General features: G+C 42.4%; 1 protein-coding gene across 5 annotated transcripts in view; it reads right to left on the bottom strand.

The window, feature by feature from the left end:
• Positions 1 to 19,170, bottom strand: part of tmem131l (transmembrane 131 like) — a 91,432-nt gene that overhangs the window by 29,206 nt on the left and 43,056 nt on the right. For 4 of the 5 annotated variants that reach the window (XM_024398418.2, XM_024398420.2, XM_024398422.2 and 1 more), the window contains exons 4-11: positions 12,913 to 12,984; positions 9,468 to 9,591; positions 8,805 to 8,921; positions 7,458 to 7,562; positions 3,968 to 4,045; positions 2,382 to 2,562; positions 799 to 857; positions 592 to 697 (exon numbers count right to left, since the gene is read on the bottom strand). In XM_024398418.2, the coding sequence (XP_024254186.1) occupies positions 592 to 697; positions 799 to 857; positions 2,382 to 2,562; positions 3,968 to 4,045; positions 7,458 to 7,562; positions 8,805 to 8,921; positions 9,468 to 9,591; positions 12,913 to 12,984 (842 nt within the window). The remainder of the gene's footprint in view (positions 1 to 591; positions 698 to 798; positions 858 to 2,381; positions 2,563 to 3,967; positions 4,046 to 7,457; positions 7,563 to 8,804; positions 8,922 to 9,467; positions 9,592 to 12,912; positions 12,985 to 19,170) is intronic. The other variant, XM_024398421.2, reaches the window with a different exon arrangement.

Raw genomic sequence — 19,170 nt, 5'->3', positions numbered from 1 at the left:
AAGACCGTGAATGTTCCTTGGTGGCTGATTTACAGTTTAAATCTACTTGAAAATCTATGGCAAGAGCTGAAAATGGTTGTCTAGAATTTTGAAAATAATAATGGGCAGGTGTGAAAAGCTCTTAGAGACTTACCCATGAAGACTCACAGCTGTAATCACTGCCAATGGTGTTTGTACAAAGTATTCACTCGGTGGTGTGAATACTTATGTAAATTACTTTGCAAAATTGTCTAGAAACATGTTTTCACTTTGTCATTATGGGGTATTGGGCATAGATGGGTGAAAAAAAGCACTAATTTTGAATTCAGGCTGTAATACAACAAAATGTGGAATAAGTCAAGGGGTATGAATACTTTCTGAAGGCACTGTACTACAACCTTGGGCCTTATTGCTTAAATATACACACATGCTATCAACTCACAAGCAAAATAGGAAAAGATGTCACACAGCTGAGTTTGCTTGTTGCAGGTGTTGTGGGAACAATTTGATGATGATACTTCAAGAGCAATTTGCAGGTTTTCCTTTTCTCAATATTATTACCACAAATGGCAAACAGAACCAGTATTTCTCTACCTTGACATTGTAACGTACCTCTGCAGGCTAGCGTAGCCACTTCTGTGAAGTTTGTTGTTGATGCTCTCAGCAGGACTGGGCTGAACTCCAGAGTGCTGTCCACTTTGGATAACAACTGTATTTCCTTAGAAAGAAATATACAATATAAACTCCTGCATGGGTAATACTGAATACATTTTAAATAGACTACATAAGAGTACTCTGAGTACTAGCACAGAAACTTACCTTAACATAAAGTTTCTTTCCTCCTGAATTCAACATATAAATTCCTATTTTTGGCTCCCCTGTAGGACAGAATAAAGACATAATAGGTTAATGACATGTTATTGACAGAATCAAATAAATACTGTACTGCTGCCCAACAAAACACCGAAAATTGCACTTCTCTCTGTCGCCAGTAGGTGTCACTACGCACACAAAATGGATACATCCACTTTAAGACAGACCGTCAATAACAAAGCAATCTTCAGGGCTACTTGACATCCTCTTAGGTACTGTGACTGTACACCGTGCACAGAATCTAAGGGCGTAACGCTGATGCTCTATGATGCCCATTCCAAGGTAGAAGGTAAATGCCCCATCTATCCCATTTCATGCATGCCAATCACATCTTTTGTACACGAGACGAAAGATGACACTCTTCACAGGAGGTCAGATGACTGACAATTAACTTAAAATTAGATCTAATGTTACTCACTAGGTGGTTTCAGTTCGGGTTTGATCTGGACAGTAGCACTAAGTGAAAGGAGGTGATTATGTTTACAGTATGCTGTGATCATAAAAACCTGAGTGCTCTACTCTACAGCAGCAGTTAGGTGGGCGAAAGTGCTGAGCTGACACGTCGGGGCTGATTCCCTAGGGCAATTCCTTTCAACCTCCGGTTTCTCTGCAAGTGAGACTGTGGATGAAAAGTACCTGTTCTACCGTTCACGCTTCACCTCCATCGATAGCGTTGTATTGGCAAACCAATGAATGACCTACCGTTCACTGGGAGTCACTAAGTTCACCGTTTTAGTACTGTTTCACAGAAATACAATTTTGTAAACTGACATGACCCAGATTAAGTCTACTATTAGATTAAAATGTAAATGGAGAAAGCCAGGAAAACATCCCTTAGTTGTTTATGATGTAGAAGTCAGTGGACAGAAGAACAAGGAAAGAACATCTAATCACCCATGTCTGGCCCCTAGTACCAAACTGTAAACAATGGTTGCATCCCAAGTGGCACCCAATTCCCTATATAGTGCACTACTTTTGACCAGAGTCCTATGGGATCTGGTAAAAAAGTAGTGGACTATGTAGGGAATAGGGTGTCATTTGGGACAAACCCAATGTTAATCTACCATCAATCTACAGGCCTGGTGTGATAGGGATATTCTAGCAGGGAGATGTAGCCTACTCTACAGAGTATAGTCCGGCCTTGATAAGGGAGCACTAACGGTCCTGTGTATGTAATATGGGGTGTGGTGGTGATGAGGATACAGGATTAATTTGCACCAATGGGCTGATCTAAGATCAGTTTTGCCGTTTCCCCTTTAATAGTTAAGATGAGAATTTGGGGAAGGACATGTTTGATTCTACAACTAGCTGTGGTAATATGCTCAATGGCTCAGCAGTGGTAAGGCTCCCAAATCCGAATCAGTGTTTCTCCCAGATGTTTCTTTAGGTGGGATACAAAGGACCCTAAACCCGCAGACTACCAACATTCTGTATTAAAACCAACCAACATCCTTAAAATATTTTAATTATTCCTAGCTCTCATGCCTTACCCCACCACCAAAAACTAGTCCCCTAGCCCCGACACCCACCATTGGCGGAGCCGCGGCCCGTCGCTGGGGCGACCAACAGGACCAGGATGTGCTCGATGATGTAGGGCTTGAGCTTGTCCAGGTCAGCGGGGCGTTCTGTGCTTTCCGACAGCCTGATCTGGAGGTTGAGTCGCTGCTCTACCCCGGCCGCATGGTCCTCAACGCTCTGGAAGCAGGACCCCTGGGGAAACGGCAGGAAAGGCATACCAGTTACACAGAGGGAGCAAAGAGGGAGGGGGTTGGTTGAATAGAGCAGAGAGAATGAAGAGTGTAGAAAGAGCGATTAGTGGGAGAGTGGAACGTGGAGAGCGATAGGGGGGCAGAGGGACAGAAGGAGAGACAAATGAGTAAAATTGTGTCAGAAATGTCAACGAGCAAGAGATGAAGGGGGAGTATACTAAAAGAGAGAGAGTGTGTGTGTGCGTGTGTGTACAAACACACACAGTATATACATAGTCAGCTAGAGGCAGAACTATGGGCAACAAGCTGCTTCTCTTCAGTCCCTCAGCACTGTACCTAACCCACTAACCCCCCTTTAATCTGGCAAGATCCGTATCTGAGGGGTGCAAAGCCTGGCTCATACCAGGCCTTGTCGTTTTAGGAGTAGGAGCGACTCAGGCCTGGACTTAAGAAACAGACAGCTATCTATCCCTGGCTAGACGCCACAGGGCCTGGGCCTACAATAACAAACACCAAGCCCCTGTGGATACAACAGATAGACTACCGGCCACTTCCTGAAGACGCCATATTAGTGCTTATCCCCCCTGACCATAGGAGTTGGCTATACTTCACAAACAGATCTGTGACCAGGCTACACCAGACTAGAAGTATTCACAAGGCATTATGAAAAAACAAACAAAACAAAGTTGGGTTAGGTTTGGGCGATAAGAGTGGTGTGTAGAGCTTGCGTCATTGGTGGCGATTGCGCCACCTGTGTTTAGGGAAGCTCCCGGCCAATTAAAAGGTCTCGCGAGGAAGCAATTATGTTCCTAGCAAGTGGTCTCACTGTCCTTGGGGCTTCTTGAGGAACCAGACTGCAGTCAGATATCACAACACCGCAGCTCACTCAGATGTCCTGTATACATAATCCTTCAAAACAATTTCATCATGAGCAATGATTCTGCAGTAGACTTTAGAGCCCCAATTCATGTGACACAGGTAATAACTGACTACAGGAGAATAACCCTTGTGATTATCGTGAAGCCAAGAAGATAGTGAGTACACACAGTTAAGGAGTATTCAGCACTTGTGCTGACAATAGTTGGAAAAAAATAAAATAAACTTTAACGGCCATAAGTGCTATGAAAATGCCTGTAATATCAACGCTCAAAGTTATTCTTACAGTTAGCATGGAATAAGGACTTTGCAATTTAAACGTTTTGCCTTTAAAACGCAAATAGGTTGCCTCGAAAATATCAAGTGGTCATACACATGCATTTCTGTTGAGTCTGGCAGCGTCTTTGTTTCGATTTTGGTAGCGTGTTCAATTTTGAACTAATATAAAGCATATTTCAGTCTTTCAATTTACATACTGAGAACATTATAGTGAAAACGCTGGTTTTAAAAAGTGATGAGATGCCCAGTACCTGCGGCTGGCTGTACATGCTCTTGGGTAAACTGCACTCTAGCAGTAGCCCCAGGATAGTGATGTTGGAAGAATCTTCCTGTAACAGAGAACATAAAGTCAATGGTAGAAACTTACAATCAAGGAGGTTGATAACTCAGCCTTCATTCCAATGCTCTTTGATGAGACGAATAGCTGGAAAGGTCATGTTGATTAGACTAAATAAATTAGTTTCATTAATCCAGATTACAGATCGAAATTACATCCCCCACTTTTAGATGGAAGTCTAATGGGACTAGTGAAGAGAAATACAGGCATGTGTAGCATAATTAACAAACGAAACTAATTATGTGAGGTTATATTAAGCAAAACATTGGTAACATACAGTTGAAGTCAGAAGTTTACATACACCTCAGCCAAATACATTTCAACTCAGTTTTTCACAATTCCTGACATTTAATCCTAGTAAAAATGCCATGTTTTAGGTCAGTTAGGATCACCACTTTATTTTAAGAATGTGAAATGTGAGAATAACAGGAGAGAGAATGACTTATTTCAGCTTTTATTTATTTATTCACATTCCCAGTGGGTCAGAAGTTTACATACACTCAATTAACAACAACCTCATGCTAATCGCATTAGCCTACGTTAACTCAACCGTCCCGTAGGGGCTGAATCAGAATTAGTTGGGTAACATAGATAATTAAGATGTCTTATCTGCATAATATGCTTATGTGATATACTTGTTATTAGAATGTATTCTTTCAGACTCTGGTGTTGGCAGTTGCACTTCTTCCCTCAGCTGGGGCTCAGTCACCTGGGGCCCAGAGAGGGGAGAGGTCAGGCTTGTCTTTCACATGTCCCTGGTGCTATGCAGAATATCAGAAAGAGAAGAGGACAGGAGGGAACATTGTCTTCATATGCGAATGTGTCTTTACCTATTCTAAAACATGTGAAGAGATGGCGTGATTAATGGGGAATCAATTAGTGGTTTCCACAATGTTTGTGTGCCAGTCACTCCCTCCTTTGGCCTTGGGGGGTGTGTGTGGTAGTGTCTGGAGTTGACAATTGATTTGTTTGTTTTTTTGTGCTAGGAGTAACAGGAACGAGATAGGAACCTCGACTTAGGGGAAAAACTGAACAATCATTTATAGCGAATCCTATCTGGCTAAGGGATACTCCTTTCTTATTTAAAAGGTCTCACCTTGTGACCCATTCTATGTAATCGGTTGTTCGTCATGTAGGTTGAAAGGGGTGTATCTTGGCTATAAAAGACCTTTGTACTTTTGTCTCGGCACTTTCAACGGATCATTAGAAATGGTGAATCGTTGACAAGTCGATTTAGTTTAAGTGTAACTCGGATTTGTGTGATAAGTTTGTCTCTCCTCATTTGATAGTAAATAAATGAACCACCACACCCACCAATCCTGAAGAAGTTTTAATGAAGCTGCCAATTGAGGACTTGTGAGGAGTCAGTCTGTCAAACTAGACACTAATGTATTTGTACTCTTCTCAGTTGTGCACCGGGGCCACCCACTCCTCTTTCTATTCTGGTTAGAGACAGTTTGTGCTGTTCTGTGAAGGGAGTAGTACACAGCGCTGTACAAGATCTTCAGTTTCTTGGCAATTTCTCACATGGAGTAGCCTTCATTTCTCAGAACAAGAATAGACTGACGAGTTTCAGAAGAAAGTTCTTTGTTTCTGGCCATTTTGAGCCTGTAATCGAACCCACAAATGCTGATGCTCAACTAGTCCAAAGGCCAGTTTTACTGCTTCTATAATCAGTACAACAGTTCTCAGCTGTGCTAAAATAATTGCAAAGGGGTTTTCTAATGATCAATTAGCCTTTTAAAATGATCAACTTGGATTAGCAAACAACTTACATTGGAACACAGGAGTGATAGATGCCGATAATGAGCCTCTGTATGCTTATGAAGTTATTTCATTAAAAATGATTTTTAAATGTTCTTTTCAAATCAGCCGTTTCCAGCTACACTAGTCATTTACAACATTAACAATGTCTACAATGTATTTATGATGAATTTTGTGTTATTTTAATGGACAGAAATGAGCTTTTCTTTCAAAAACAATGACGTTTCTAATTGACCCCAAACTTTTGAAAGGCGGTGTACATGACCAGCATTATTGCCCTGAGTCATTGAACCCTATGACCTTTGTGGTTCTAGACCGGGTTATTTACTGTAAAGTCTTTTGTGACAACTATTGATTTAGGAAGGGCTTTATAAATTCAAAACTGATTGATTGATTTATCAACATGACCTATAGGTTATCCCAACTACAAGGCACAAGTCTTTGACACAAGTCTTCACTAGTCAAGACCTTATACTTAAGTGACAGTATTCATACATGACAGTGTATTTGGATTGGTGCGTAGTGCGTTATTTAATATCAAGTGGTGGTGAGCTCAAAGCTCCAGTACACACTGTGAAATAACAGTAACCTCGTCCAATGACTTGGTGAGAGAGAGAGAGAGAGAGAGACTTCATTTCAACCTCTCCACTAAAGAGCCAGAGAGAGAAATAAAGATAGAAAGTGAGACAGAAATAAAGTGACAGGGAGTAAAGAAATAAAGGGAAGGGGGAACAAAATTTGAATCTGGCTGCCAAAACTCGGTCTATATTTAAACCTGTTCATATGTTCAGCAACTCAACAGGCCGTGTTACAGCAACACAAACCACAGACACCGTACAGGAACAACTTCACTCTCACAACGCCTGTCTACCTCGCATAAAAGTATATCCAGATCAGTGAAGAAACTATGGTTGTAAAACTTCAGTGTTGTAACAGAAGAGCGTGTTCAAAATAAGTGGTCGATTTATTAAGTAAACCATACTGAGAAATAACAAAAACAACCATCTTGCAAAAAATGTTTAAATAAAGACTAGAAGCAAGTCTGAGTGATTGTGAGAACGCAGCCAGGCTGACATTTTGTAACTGCCACCTGCTTCCTGTTGCCGAGGGTAACGCTCCTCCGAAGAAGCCTTGTCGCTTTCACGTCTTCCCTTGATGTTTTTAAAAGTGGGTGCGAGTGCGTGTGTGATGGGACTGTTTTCATGCTCCGGGTGTGTGTGTGTGCACAAGTGTGTGATTGTGTATACACAAATATGAACGTGATTGATCATGTGTGCGCATGCATGAATGTGTATATACCTTGTGTGTGCGCGTACGCCTCATGTAAGTGTGTGTTTATGCCTCTGTGTTGGGTTCTCTCTGTATTGGGACTGGTAAAGAGGGGAAGATTGACATCTGATAGCCAGCAGCTGACAATACAGCAAGGCCTGCACACTGCAGAAGAGCAGGGCAGAGGGCCATGCTAGCAAGTTTTCTGTGGTAAATGTGTTTGCTTGTTGGTATGGCATGTGTGTAAGTCTTTATAGCACTGTGGTAAACATATGTATCCTGTTGCCACATGTCTGTTGACTTCCTTGTCCAGGAACAATTGCCTGTTGGGCAATAAATCAAGTGTATTGAGTTGAATGGAATGGACGTACCTGAGTTTGGCTTAGGTTGATGCTCTGGATGTGGGGGAATATGAGGACACTGTCCTTCCTATTGACCTCATTTAAAGAGCCCCGGTGGACGCCCAAACCAAAAACCTGGGTGAAAGGACATCACTGTTAAAGGGACAGTTCATATAATATGACAGAAATGACTTATTTTACCTCGAGAGATGTCTAATGTGTCAGAAGAGTGTGCAATCCAAAAGCAGAGTTTTGTTTACTTGGCCATTGTAAAGGGACTGATTAGACCACAGAATATTAAATCAAAGGGAGTGAATGAATCCAAGGTCGCATGCTAATGTAGCTTATGCTAATAGTGGCCATGATGTATACAACACTGCAGAATGAATCATCATAATAAACACAATCCCCATATTTAATGGAAACTTAAGTTATTTAATGATTGGGTGTACTAAATTGTGCCTTTTCACTGATTAACAGAATATATTTAGGCCTAGGCACCCTTCCTTCCCTCCCTGCCAAGAACGAATGCTGATTTAACTATTAATAGGGCTTTGGGCATTTATGTCACTCTGTTATTAACACCCATCTGCTTTGATGAGTCTTTAAAAGGTCAGGGGTCAAAGGTGCCAAATATCACATCACAGCCATTACTTCCTGTGTTTCAAAATGATTGCAAAACTAACTTCAACATGCCTTCCACCAAGCACACAATGTTCTTTTTGAGTCCATATTAAAAACAGATCCCTGGCTGTGGGTCAGGGCATAAGTCCCAAATAGAACCCTAGTCTATAGTGCAGGAATACTTTTACATTTTTTTATTTAAAACTTTTACCCCATTTTCTCCCCAATGTCATGGTATCCAAGTGGTAGTTACAGTCTTGTCTCATTGCTGCAACTCCTGTACGGACTCGGGAGAGGCGAAGGACGAGAGCCGTGAGTCCCCCGAAACACAACCCAGCCAAGCTGCACTGCTTCGTCACACAATGCCCACGTAACCCGATAGCCAGCCGCACCAATGTGTCGGAGGAAACACTGTACACCTGGTGACCGTGTCAGCATGCACTGCGCCCAGCCCGCCACAGAAGTTGCTAGAGCGCGATGGGACAAGAACATCCCTACGGCCAAACCCTCCCCTAACCCGGACGACGCTGGGCCGTTTGTGCACCGCCCCATTGGTATCCCAGTCGCGGCCGGCTGCGACTGAGCCTGGACTCGAACCAGGATCTCTAGTGGCACAGCTAGCACTGCGAGGCATAGCGCACTACTTTTGACCACAGTCATACAGGCACTGGTGAAAAGTAGTGCAGTAAATAAGGAGCCGTTTGCGACGTAGACCGGAGAGCATTAATATCATATGCTCATATCACTACTGACCTGGTAAGAGAGAACCCCGTGGGCTGATGTGTTTATAAATAATGAGTTTTCTACGTTGCCCTCCTCCGTCGGGAGGAAGACCAGTTTAAATGAGGCCTTCCCTCTGGGTGGGATTACCTGAAAGCAGAGAGGACACGGGGTCAGGGTTCACTGAAAGGCAATGACTCCTTTACAATGTCCATACTAGCATGGCTTCATACTCTGTAGTATGCTGGTGAGGCACACAACTTCCACCACTTCTATGAGAATCATGCTGAGAATGATTTGTGGGTTAATTTCAGCATGGAATCGGTAGGAGAAAACGTGATATGCAAGGATGTAACATGCACTGTTGTCAGACTGATGCAACGTTGTGCTTGATTTATTTTCTCAGCAGAGCAGAGAAATGCTGTGGGTTTCAATGGCAGTTTGAGAGTTTAAATAGCTGTACTGGTGGCCCAAGGGACATGAGAAAGAGGTGGGAGTGGAGAGGTAGACAAAGAGAGGAAAAAACAGCATGACTGAGTGAGGTGAGAGGTAGACGAAGAGATGAAAAAACAGTGTGAGAGAGAAAGAGAGAAACAAAACAGAGATTGTTGCGAGAAACTGGATGGAGAGGGGTGTGGTTGGGTGAGAGAGGGAGGGAGTGTCCGAGGGAGGGCACACACACACACACACACTCACCCTTCTGTGGAACGAAGGCATGTGAAAATGTCTGCTGGATGTAAACATTGACAGCAGTGTCACTGGAAGTTCCTGGCTGGGGTTGTGTATGTATATGGTTTCAGCTCTTGGCAGCCCCAGTGGCCTACAGAGAGATAGAGATGGACACAACAAGCACCTCTCATTGTTCTATCCAGGCATAGTAAACATCAAGCTATACTGAACAAAAATATACATGCAACATGCAACACTCAAAGATTTTGCTGCGTTACAGTTCCTATAACGAAATAAGTCAATTGAAATGAATTCATTAGGCCCTAATCTATGGATTTCACATTACTGGGAATACAGATATCGGTTGGTCACAGATACCTTAAAAAAAAAATATATATATATATATATATATATATAAAAAAATGGGGGGGCATGGATTAGAAAACTAGTCAATATCTGGTGTGACCACCATTTGCCTCATGCAGCGTGACGCATCTCCTTCACATAGAGTTGATCAGGCTGTTGATTGTGGCCTGTGCAACGTTGCCCCAATCCTCTTGTGCGAAGTTGCTGGATATTGGCGGGAACTGAAAACACGTCGTACACGTTGATCCAGAGCATCCCAAACATGCTCAACGCTTAACATGTCTGGTGAGTATGCAGAACATGGAAGAACTGGGACATTTTTAGCTTCCAGGAATTGTGTACAGATTCTTGCGACATGCGGCCGTGCATTATCATGCTGAAACATGAGGGGATGGCGGGGGATGAATGGCACGACAATGGACCTCGTCGTGGCATCTCTGTGCATTCAAATTGCTATCGATAAAATGCAATTGTGTTTGTTGTCTGTAGATTATGCCTGCCCATACCATAACCTCACCACCACCAACGTTGACATCAGCAAACTGCTCGCCCACACAACGCCATACATGTTGTCTAGGGGTTGTGATGACAATCGGACGTACTGCCAAATTCTCTAAAACGACGTTGGTAGAGAAATTAACATTCAATTATCTGGCAACAGCTCTAGCGGACATTCCTGCAGTCAGCATGCCATTGGAAGCTCCCTCAAAACTTGAGACATCTGTGGCATTGTGTGACCATGCTGCACATTTTAGAGTGGCCTTCTATTGGGTCCAGCACAAGGTGCATCTGTGTAATGATCATGCTGTTTAATCAGTGTAAAATACTTTATCGCAATTGGACATCGACAAAGTAATATTTCTAAACTACTATGAAACTAACTTTTGTTTAAGTAAAATTTAGACATTGTTACCTCATTTGCAGTTTTACCATGATTACATTCTAGTTACCACTGTAGTTATAGAGTAACTTCAGGGCATAAGAGTGCAACTCAATGCAAAGTTTTTCCGATTGTGTCAACACTGACATAGCATCAACACTTGACCATGAGCTGGAAATGTCCCTTTAATAGTGACGTTTCCTCTAGGGATCTGTCCCGCTTCCACTTCCCTCCCCCAATCCTAACCTTAACCATTAGCGGGGGGAAACGCACATCTGACTCAAGATCAGTATCTAGGGGCAACTTCACCCTACACCATTTTATTGACAACAAGTTAGCACTTCCTAGAAATGAGGAAGTCACTTCTGCTCCTCTGACACTTCTCCGGGGCTGACATCAAAGGAGAAAACGTGACATAGTTCAGATCAACCACAAAAACGAAGCGAGCGCAGCCTGCTATTAAAAGGTCTATGGTGACCTTTGGAGCTATGCTTAGCGCTCTCCATTTAGCCTTTCAATATTTTGATGCGTTTGTAATAAAAAAAGGGGGCACAGCAACAAAGGCAGGAGTCACCTGTGTCCCTCTTAAAGGAGAGGTTTGCAGATAAACTTAATAGCTGCAGGTGCAAGCTTTCCTCATGCTAGCGTCATCATAACCATAAGCCAGGAATATATAAATACACCGGATAGTAACTTTTAGAGCTACTGTACAACGTAAAGTCATTGGATAGGTCAAACTCCATTTCCTAACGTGATTAAGTAACAGATAGAGGAGTTTTAACCTTGCCTATTTTATAATCTAGATGTTTCCTCAATTCAACGCTGATGGCAAAAGACAGCAGAAATTCCATCCTCTTTATGCGAAGCTACTGCCTGTCTTAGCCACTCGTATCACATGACTGGGGACCTGCATTGTAGTAGGGACAGGGGGGTTTGTTGTATGTTTAAACTACGGGATGACGAGTAAATACTGCGAAAGTAGTGCACTACATATAGGGAAGAGAGTGCCCGTATGGCTCTGGTCAAAGTAGTGCATTATATAGGGCGCCACTGGGCTCTGGTCAAAAGTAGTGCACTATATAGGAAAGAGGGTGATATTTGGGACACAACTTCGGTCAATAAAAGGTCTGTTTGGGCATGCCTGGTTCCCTCTGTGCTGCCTGGCAAATGGAAAAAGGAGGGTGTGCTAATGTTGCATATAAACACGGTATATTGCCATTGCTGAAATTACTGGGCTGTTGGGTTAGCCTAGTTAGCGAGTGGCTAGCAAGGCTAGTGGGCGGGGATGAGGTTGAGTTTAACACCTTTTGCTGGTGTGCTTGTGTTATGGCTGCTTTGCTTGATGCCACTGTAAAACAAGGGCGTGGGATTGCATTGTTTAAACACGTCAGTCATATAGCAACCATTGTCCAAAGCAATAAGGTATGGACGAGGATACATCCTAGGTCGGACCTAGTGTTTACTAGTTTGTTAAAACGTTAGGAATGGGGTATTTCTCAGATTTAGAAACAGAACTAATTAACAAATACATATCTTGGATACTTGGATCAATAGATAAACAAAATAAACAAAATAAATAAACAGACCTTGGAGGGAAAACAATGTGAATATGTCTCAAAAAGAATGAATAAATATGTCATAGGATACATTTTTTCAGCTGCAAATAGTAGCAGTGGGGACAGCCGTCCAAGCACAACAAAGAGTCTCGCTATTCTGGTGATTGTTTTGAGAGCGGGGAGGCAAACAGCAGAGTTCTAAACGTTTCCCCTTGGGTCTGACCCTCTCCCTTATTCAGTCTCGCGCTTATGGGAAGAGAGCTGAGCTGCTCATGACCTTATTTGGTCGTCATCTGTCTGTTCCTTTGGCTTCCTCTGCGTTTAAAAGGCCCCTCTGCTTTATACAGAGAGTTTCTCCACTTCTACTGCTTTTTATCATCATTTTCTATGCATGTGATTCTTCATGGGGGCTTCCGGTGACATAATCCAGACATGCTTAGGTAAAGGTTACAGATAATTTGTTGATTTTGGCATACGACGCTATTTCCACATTACTCTGATAACTGTCGGATTGTGATTTGGAGTCGGTGTCTTTTGCACCCATGTGTACGTCTAAAATGAGGTGGTTGGTTATAGTAGCTCCAAACACGGGATTTATCAATGTCTTGACGTTGGCTTATGTTTATGAATCGTTTCCTATGAAACCAGGAAGTGAGAGAAATAAACTCACTGTGCCCCAAACTCCAGCGATGGCGGCTGGAAGTGCAGCGGCCTTCCATTCTCCGGCACATAGAATGAGGAGCTGGCGAAAGAAAGACAAAGAGAAGAACACATTTATGTACACCTATCAACTCAGCGGCCTTCCATTCTCCGGCACATAGAATGAGGAGCTGGCGAAAGAAAGACAAAGAGAAGAACACATTTATGTACACGCACACCTATCAACTCAGCGGCCTTCCATTCTCCGGCACGTAGAATGAGGAGCTGGCGAAAGAAAGACAAAGAGAAGAACACATTTATGTACACCTATCAACTCAGTGGAGTTCCAATGGGACCGTATCCTATGAAACAAGTGAGCGCTCGGGTGACTTGGCAAAACGCTGACTCTCCTGTCTAACACAGCCAGAGTGGTGGCCAAATCTCGAGTCCTCTGAGACACTTGATCGTCCTACTCGTAAAAACAAATATACATAAAAATATAACAAAAAGGCAGAGAGGGGTGTCAGAGATGAATTAGGGGGATTTAAATGGAAGTCTCCCGCTTGCCAAATCCATTTCACACCCCATTGGGGGAGGGGGGTTTGAAACACGACAAAGACAATGAGAGTTCTTTTAATAAAGAGCTGCTTTACAGTGTCTTTGGAAAACTCAAGCCGCATGTGTTGGGAGTTGGACTTAAACCTTTCATCAACCTTTCAACTTTCATCAACACCAATGTGGGTCCTTCTATTTGTGATTGGAATTCTACTCATTTCAATAAGGTAAATAATAGCCTGGTTTCTGTATGTTTAGACACCAAATAGAAGAAAAATGGGAGAGACTGCCTGGACTTGTCCAATGAGAAATGACCTATTTTTTTCATTGCAAAATGTTTTAGATAGTTTTTCGTTGCCGTAATGAACATGCAGCCCTGCATTGCACTGCAAGCGAGCGTCGAGGCACGCAGCCAATCGCCAGTGACACCGTTACAACAGAGAGTGGTGGTTTCTAATTCTGAGCTTAAATAAGAATAGCTCTCGGACAGCAGACATCTCAGACACACACACATCTCCTTCAGTTTCATATTAGAAACTCTAAACTATCAAAAGGTGTGAATCCAATGTTGCCAAGGAGCCTTCAATGTTGCACAACTGCCGCAGGTACAAGTATATTCCGCTATGCATCTTATTTATCAAACATGTACAGCATACAGATACAGAGCCTTTGAGCGGAAAAACCGGTCAGACAGCGCGAGAGCTGCGGCTACAGCATCTCAAACAGCAAACGCATACATTGGCAACAGAAGGCAGGCTTCGTCACTGTCACACACCACTTTGCAATGAGCTGGAGGCAGTATGCATATGCTTAATTGTTTGAAAACTGAACGTATTAATACATATTATGGAGGCATGTCTTACCTTTCTTCAAAGTAGCCTTAACCCAAAATCAGTCCATTTCAGTGGAAGCAATCATTTCATATAAACTTTATTTCACTACCCAGTAGCCACAATCCTAGTCATATTAGCAACCCGTCCTAGTTGTTGCATATTAGATATTAAATGTCTAAAGGATACTTTCATCTTGGTCACATAAAACCACTTGCATGTGCGGTGCACTTTTGACAACAGGGTTATCCCGCTATTTGCATTATGGAACGAACATTCACAAGTAGCCTCCTTGCTGCCTTGTGTGCATTGCTGCGCTTATAACGTGTAGAAATAATAGTTGATCAACATTTTAAGCTAAACGTTGTGATATGTTGCATCACACATTGTTATGTAGCCCACTGGTTGTATGAATTAGGGATCTATCATCTCACAACTGTCCCAGAGTCTGTTTGGAATTCATTTCTAGGCAAGGTGACCAATAGAATATGTAAACCTTTCTACTGTGGGGGATAGTAGATTGACAGGCTAGTGATTCTGCTGTTGGTTACTTGTCTTTGCTGAGGAAATGTAAATGTGGACAGTTATTCTAACATCTTCAAAGTGCACGTCAGAATTCAGTAAGAAGGACCGCACATCGTTGCATCCTCGACTTGCATGTTCTGTTAATATAAATGACCATCATCTAAAACGTGATTTCTGTCATTCTGAGCACCGTGGGTGGACGACCTAATCAGGTTACACATCCAATGCATATGGGTCCGATAATTTCTCAAATGTCCGGTAAATGAAAATCCTGTCGGGTAAATGAAAATCCCCCAAATGGATACCCTGGCTGGGTTCTAGTGTTGATAAACATGTTTATTTGACACGTTGATTGTTGGAATGGATGGGGATGCCCATCAACTAGCTCAGTGTTTCCCAATCCTAGTCCTGGGGACCCAAATTGATGGGGGCATAAAATAAATCGACAGCTACACATCGGGATATAATTGACCATATGTCATATTGTTACGCAACAGGACTGTTAAAACGAGCTGCCTGCTAATTATCTATAGGCTGTGTTTCAACTTGTCAATTTCAAATTATTTTCTAACAGTTTGAATTGAAGTGTGTACCGCCTCCTCATTAATTCAAATAGAAATAGCCCATTTCAGTGTTGTTTGAGGCTTAATTTAGCTGGACAAGCTTCCCTCTTCGAGAAGAGCCCTTCCCCATTTCTTCTGCACAAAGTATGCAGACATTTGTAGTCTTGCACAAACTGGTACATTTTCTGACTGGCCGCTCACATTGTTGCATTGTTGTTTTCCTTACAAATAATAACTTTGGACATGTGTAAGTAGCTATCAAAGTAATTGCCTTATTTTCTGTGTATCGTGTTGTTTCTACTGTAGCATACAGTATGTATGCATGTATGTATGGAGCATAATGTATTCCGTTTTATTCACGTTTTCAAGTACTGGTGACAAATAATGCATTCTGATTATTGCATATATTGTAATGGACACCTAGGATGTGTGTAAAATACATTCTTGGTATTTTGTTGTACTGATTATAATGAGCTACTGCTAAGCTATTTGCCAGCTATGTGTGGCGCCATGTTTGTTGACATACAATGCATTCTGGGTGTCAAGTAAACATCTGTCAGACCAAAGATGTTATGAGGTGAAGGAATGGTTCACTTATCTTTCGAGTAAACTTCCAGAAGTGAATGAAGGAAAGTGGATGATCGTAGATGACACACCCCCTTGAGCAAGCATACTGCAAACAGACCAAACTCATCTCATCTTTGGTTGACGCAACAAAAAAAAACTAAAATGGCAGCTTGCACAAACTACCCATCGTCGGATTACTTTTGATTTCTAGAAAGTGTTTAACTCAATTATTTCGATCAACTTTGAGCTCACCTGTGATGTGACGATTTATAAATAGTAACTGCCATTAGCTAATTCATATTGTGGTTTCTGTCAGCCGAAAGTGCTCTAAATAGGTAAATCTTCCCTTAGTTAGCGCTAGGACTAATGTAGCATACATTTCCCAGTTTAGATGATTGTGTATGCTGTCACTATTTCTGTAAATGTCTGAACATGACATCCAAAAATAAAACTGTTCACATTCAGGACATAACTTTGTATGGAATGTGTTTGTGGGAAAAAAGTGTGGCCAGCACAAATGCAGACTGTTGCATCAATCGAAACTGGACGTTCTAATCACACTGGTTTGAGCGTAGGCTGTAGAATGATCACAGCCGTTTGTTGGTACATGTGAAAAGGTTAAATAGGGAGCCAATTTGTTTTCAGCACTTATTTCCATGACTGATCAAAAGCCATTTTCTTATGATCTCTCATCTCTCTGAAGCAGTGAGCAAGAGAGTTTGGAACATCGAATCGCAATCAAATCAAAGTATCAACTTGCAATACATATAGAATCATGAGAAACACCAGCATCGCAACACAGGTCCCTGGAAATTCCCAGCCCTACTGGGAAACCAAATGGGTGCACACACCTGCTTCCACTTATCACGTCTTGATGATGAGTTGATAAGTAGAATCAGGTGGGTTAGTGTGCTGTGTTATTGCCAGGGCTAAAACTAAAATGTGCACCTCGTTGGGTCACCAGGACCAGTATTGAGAAACACTAGGCCCTAGGCTATAAGTAGCGGGCTGGTACATTGACAAGTCCATGTACATCAGCTAGGCTAGACTGTCTTGAGACCATGGCAAAATCCACCTGGCTCCAGGATGAAGTTTCCACCCAAGGTACAAATCAAGGATCAGCTTTCCATCCCCCAAGCCTAACCTTAACCATTAGTGGGGAAAATGCTAAACTGACCCAAGATCAGCATTTAGGGGCACCTTCCCCCTACTCCATCTTCCTGAGACCGAGTGGGTTACATTGTCTTGGCACCTGCGACAAGACGGTCAGGTTTGCGCACTAAAAATGGCTCTGTTACACAAATAGCATTTTAAAAAAGAAACCCAGACACAGCCTACAATATATTGTAATGGGAACTCAGTTAGTACACATGCACCCCGCCCACTATCCCTTACTCTCTCATCAAAAATCAACTTGTGCTTTCTATCTGAATGACACACTATATGATGGCAAGTACGAGGTCATTTCTGCCACCCTGCTGCGACCAGTGCGTTGTTTGTGGTGGCCATGTGTGTGTGTGATGTCCCATTCCAATGAGCACTGTGACGGAGATCCGCACTGCAGGGAGCCAGCAGCTGCAGTGTGTGAGGAGGAGAACCTGATCTGGCCCTGTTGACAGAGGGCTGACACAGCTGTTCAGTGAGTTGACAGCAGAGACGAAACACTGCTTCTGAAGACCCTAACTAGCTTTAACAATATACAGTGGCAAGAACAAAAATGTGAGAAACCTCAACATTTTGTGACCAATTTATGCAGAAATATATTATCTTCATCTAGGTCACAACAATAGACAAACACAGTCTGCTTAAACTAATAACAAACAATTATACGTTTTCATGTCTTTATTGAATCCACTGTGTAAACATTCACAATGCAGGGGGGAAAAGTATGTAAACCCTTGAATTTATTAACTGGTTGACCCTCCTTTGGCAGCAATAAACTCAACCAACTCAACTCAATTTTCTGTAGTTGTGGATCAGACCTGCACAACGGTCAGGAGGAATTTTGGACCATTCCTCTTTACAGAACTGTTTCAGTTCAGCAATATTCTTGGGAGGTCTGGTGTGAACCGCTCTCTTGAGGTCATGCCACACCATCTCAATTGGATTGAGGTCAGGACTCTGACTGGGCCACTCCAGAAGGTGTATTTTCTTCTGTTGAAGCCATTCTGTTGTTGATTTACTTCCGTGTTTTGGGTCGTTGTCCTGTTGCATCACCCAACTTCAGTTGAGCTTCATGTGTAGTTTTGCAAACGTCAGACGTGCGGCAATGTTTTTTTTGGACAGCAGTGGCTTCTTCTGTGGTGTCCTCCCATGAACACCATTCTTGTTTAGTGTTTTACGTTTTGTAGACTTGTCAACAAAGATGTTAGCATGTTAGAGATTTCTGTAAGGCTTTAGCTGACACTAGGATTCTTCTTAACCTCAGTGAGCATTCTGCTCTGTGCTCTTGCAGTCATCTTTGCAGGATGGCCACTCCTAGGGAGAGTAGCAACCGTGCTGAAATTTCTCAATTTATAGACAATTTGTCTTACTGATGAACATCAAGGCTTTTAGATATACTTTTGTAACCCTTTCCAGCTTTATGCAAGTCAACAATTCTTAATATTGGGTATTCTGAGATCTCTTTTGTTCAAGGCATGGTTCACATCAGGCAATGCTTCTTGTGAATTAGCAAACTCATTTTCTGAGTGTTTTTTTGTAGGGCAAGGCAGCTCTAACCAACATCTCCAATCTCATCTCATTGATTGGACTCCAGGTTAGCTGACTCCTGACTCCAATTAGCTTTTGGAGAAGTCATTCGCCTAGGGGTTCACATACTTTTCCCAACCTACACTGAAGGTTTAAATGATGTATTCAAGAAAAATGATTTTATGTATCTGTTATTAATTTAAGCACACTGTCTATTGTTGTGACAGATGAGATAAAATCTTATCTGATGACCAATTTATGCAGAAAGGGTTCAAACTTTTTCTTGCCACTGTAGGTGTAATAGATTGCGGGGTTCAGAATTATACATGACGTTAGCATGCTCAAGTATGCTGAAGTCAGAAAAGGGAGATCTGTGTTTTAAGAATGTCATCAACATAAACTCCAATCAGCGCCTATAAAAACAGACCCAAGTATACATCAACTCCCACTAACATCACCAGAACACACAGGGAAACTCTTTGAAACCTCCCTAAAGGAGCACAAACGCAACACTTGGGCTGAAAGAAGACCCCCCCCACACACACACCCCTCCCTGCC

This window comes from Oncorhynchus tshawytscha, linkage group LG34 (assembly GCF_018296145.1).
Source record: "Oncorhynchus tshawytscha isolate Ot180627B linkage group LG34, Otsh_v2.0, whole genome shotgun sequence".
In the NCBI taxonomy this organism is placed as follows: domain Eukaryota; kingdom Metazoa; phylum Chordata; class Actinopteri; order Salmoniformes; family Salmonidae; genus Oncorhynchus; species Oncorhynchus tshawytscha.
This window is presented reverse-complemented; position numbering and strand designations above follow the sequence as displayed.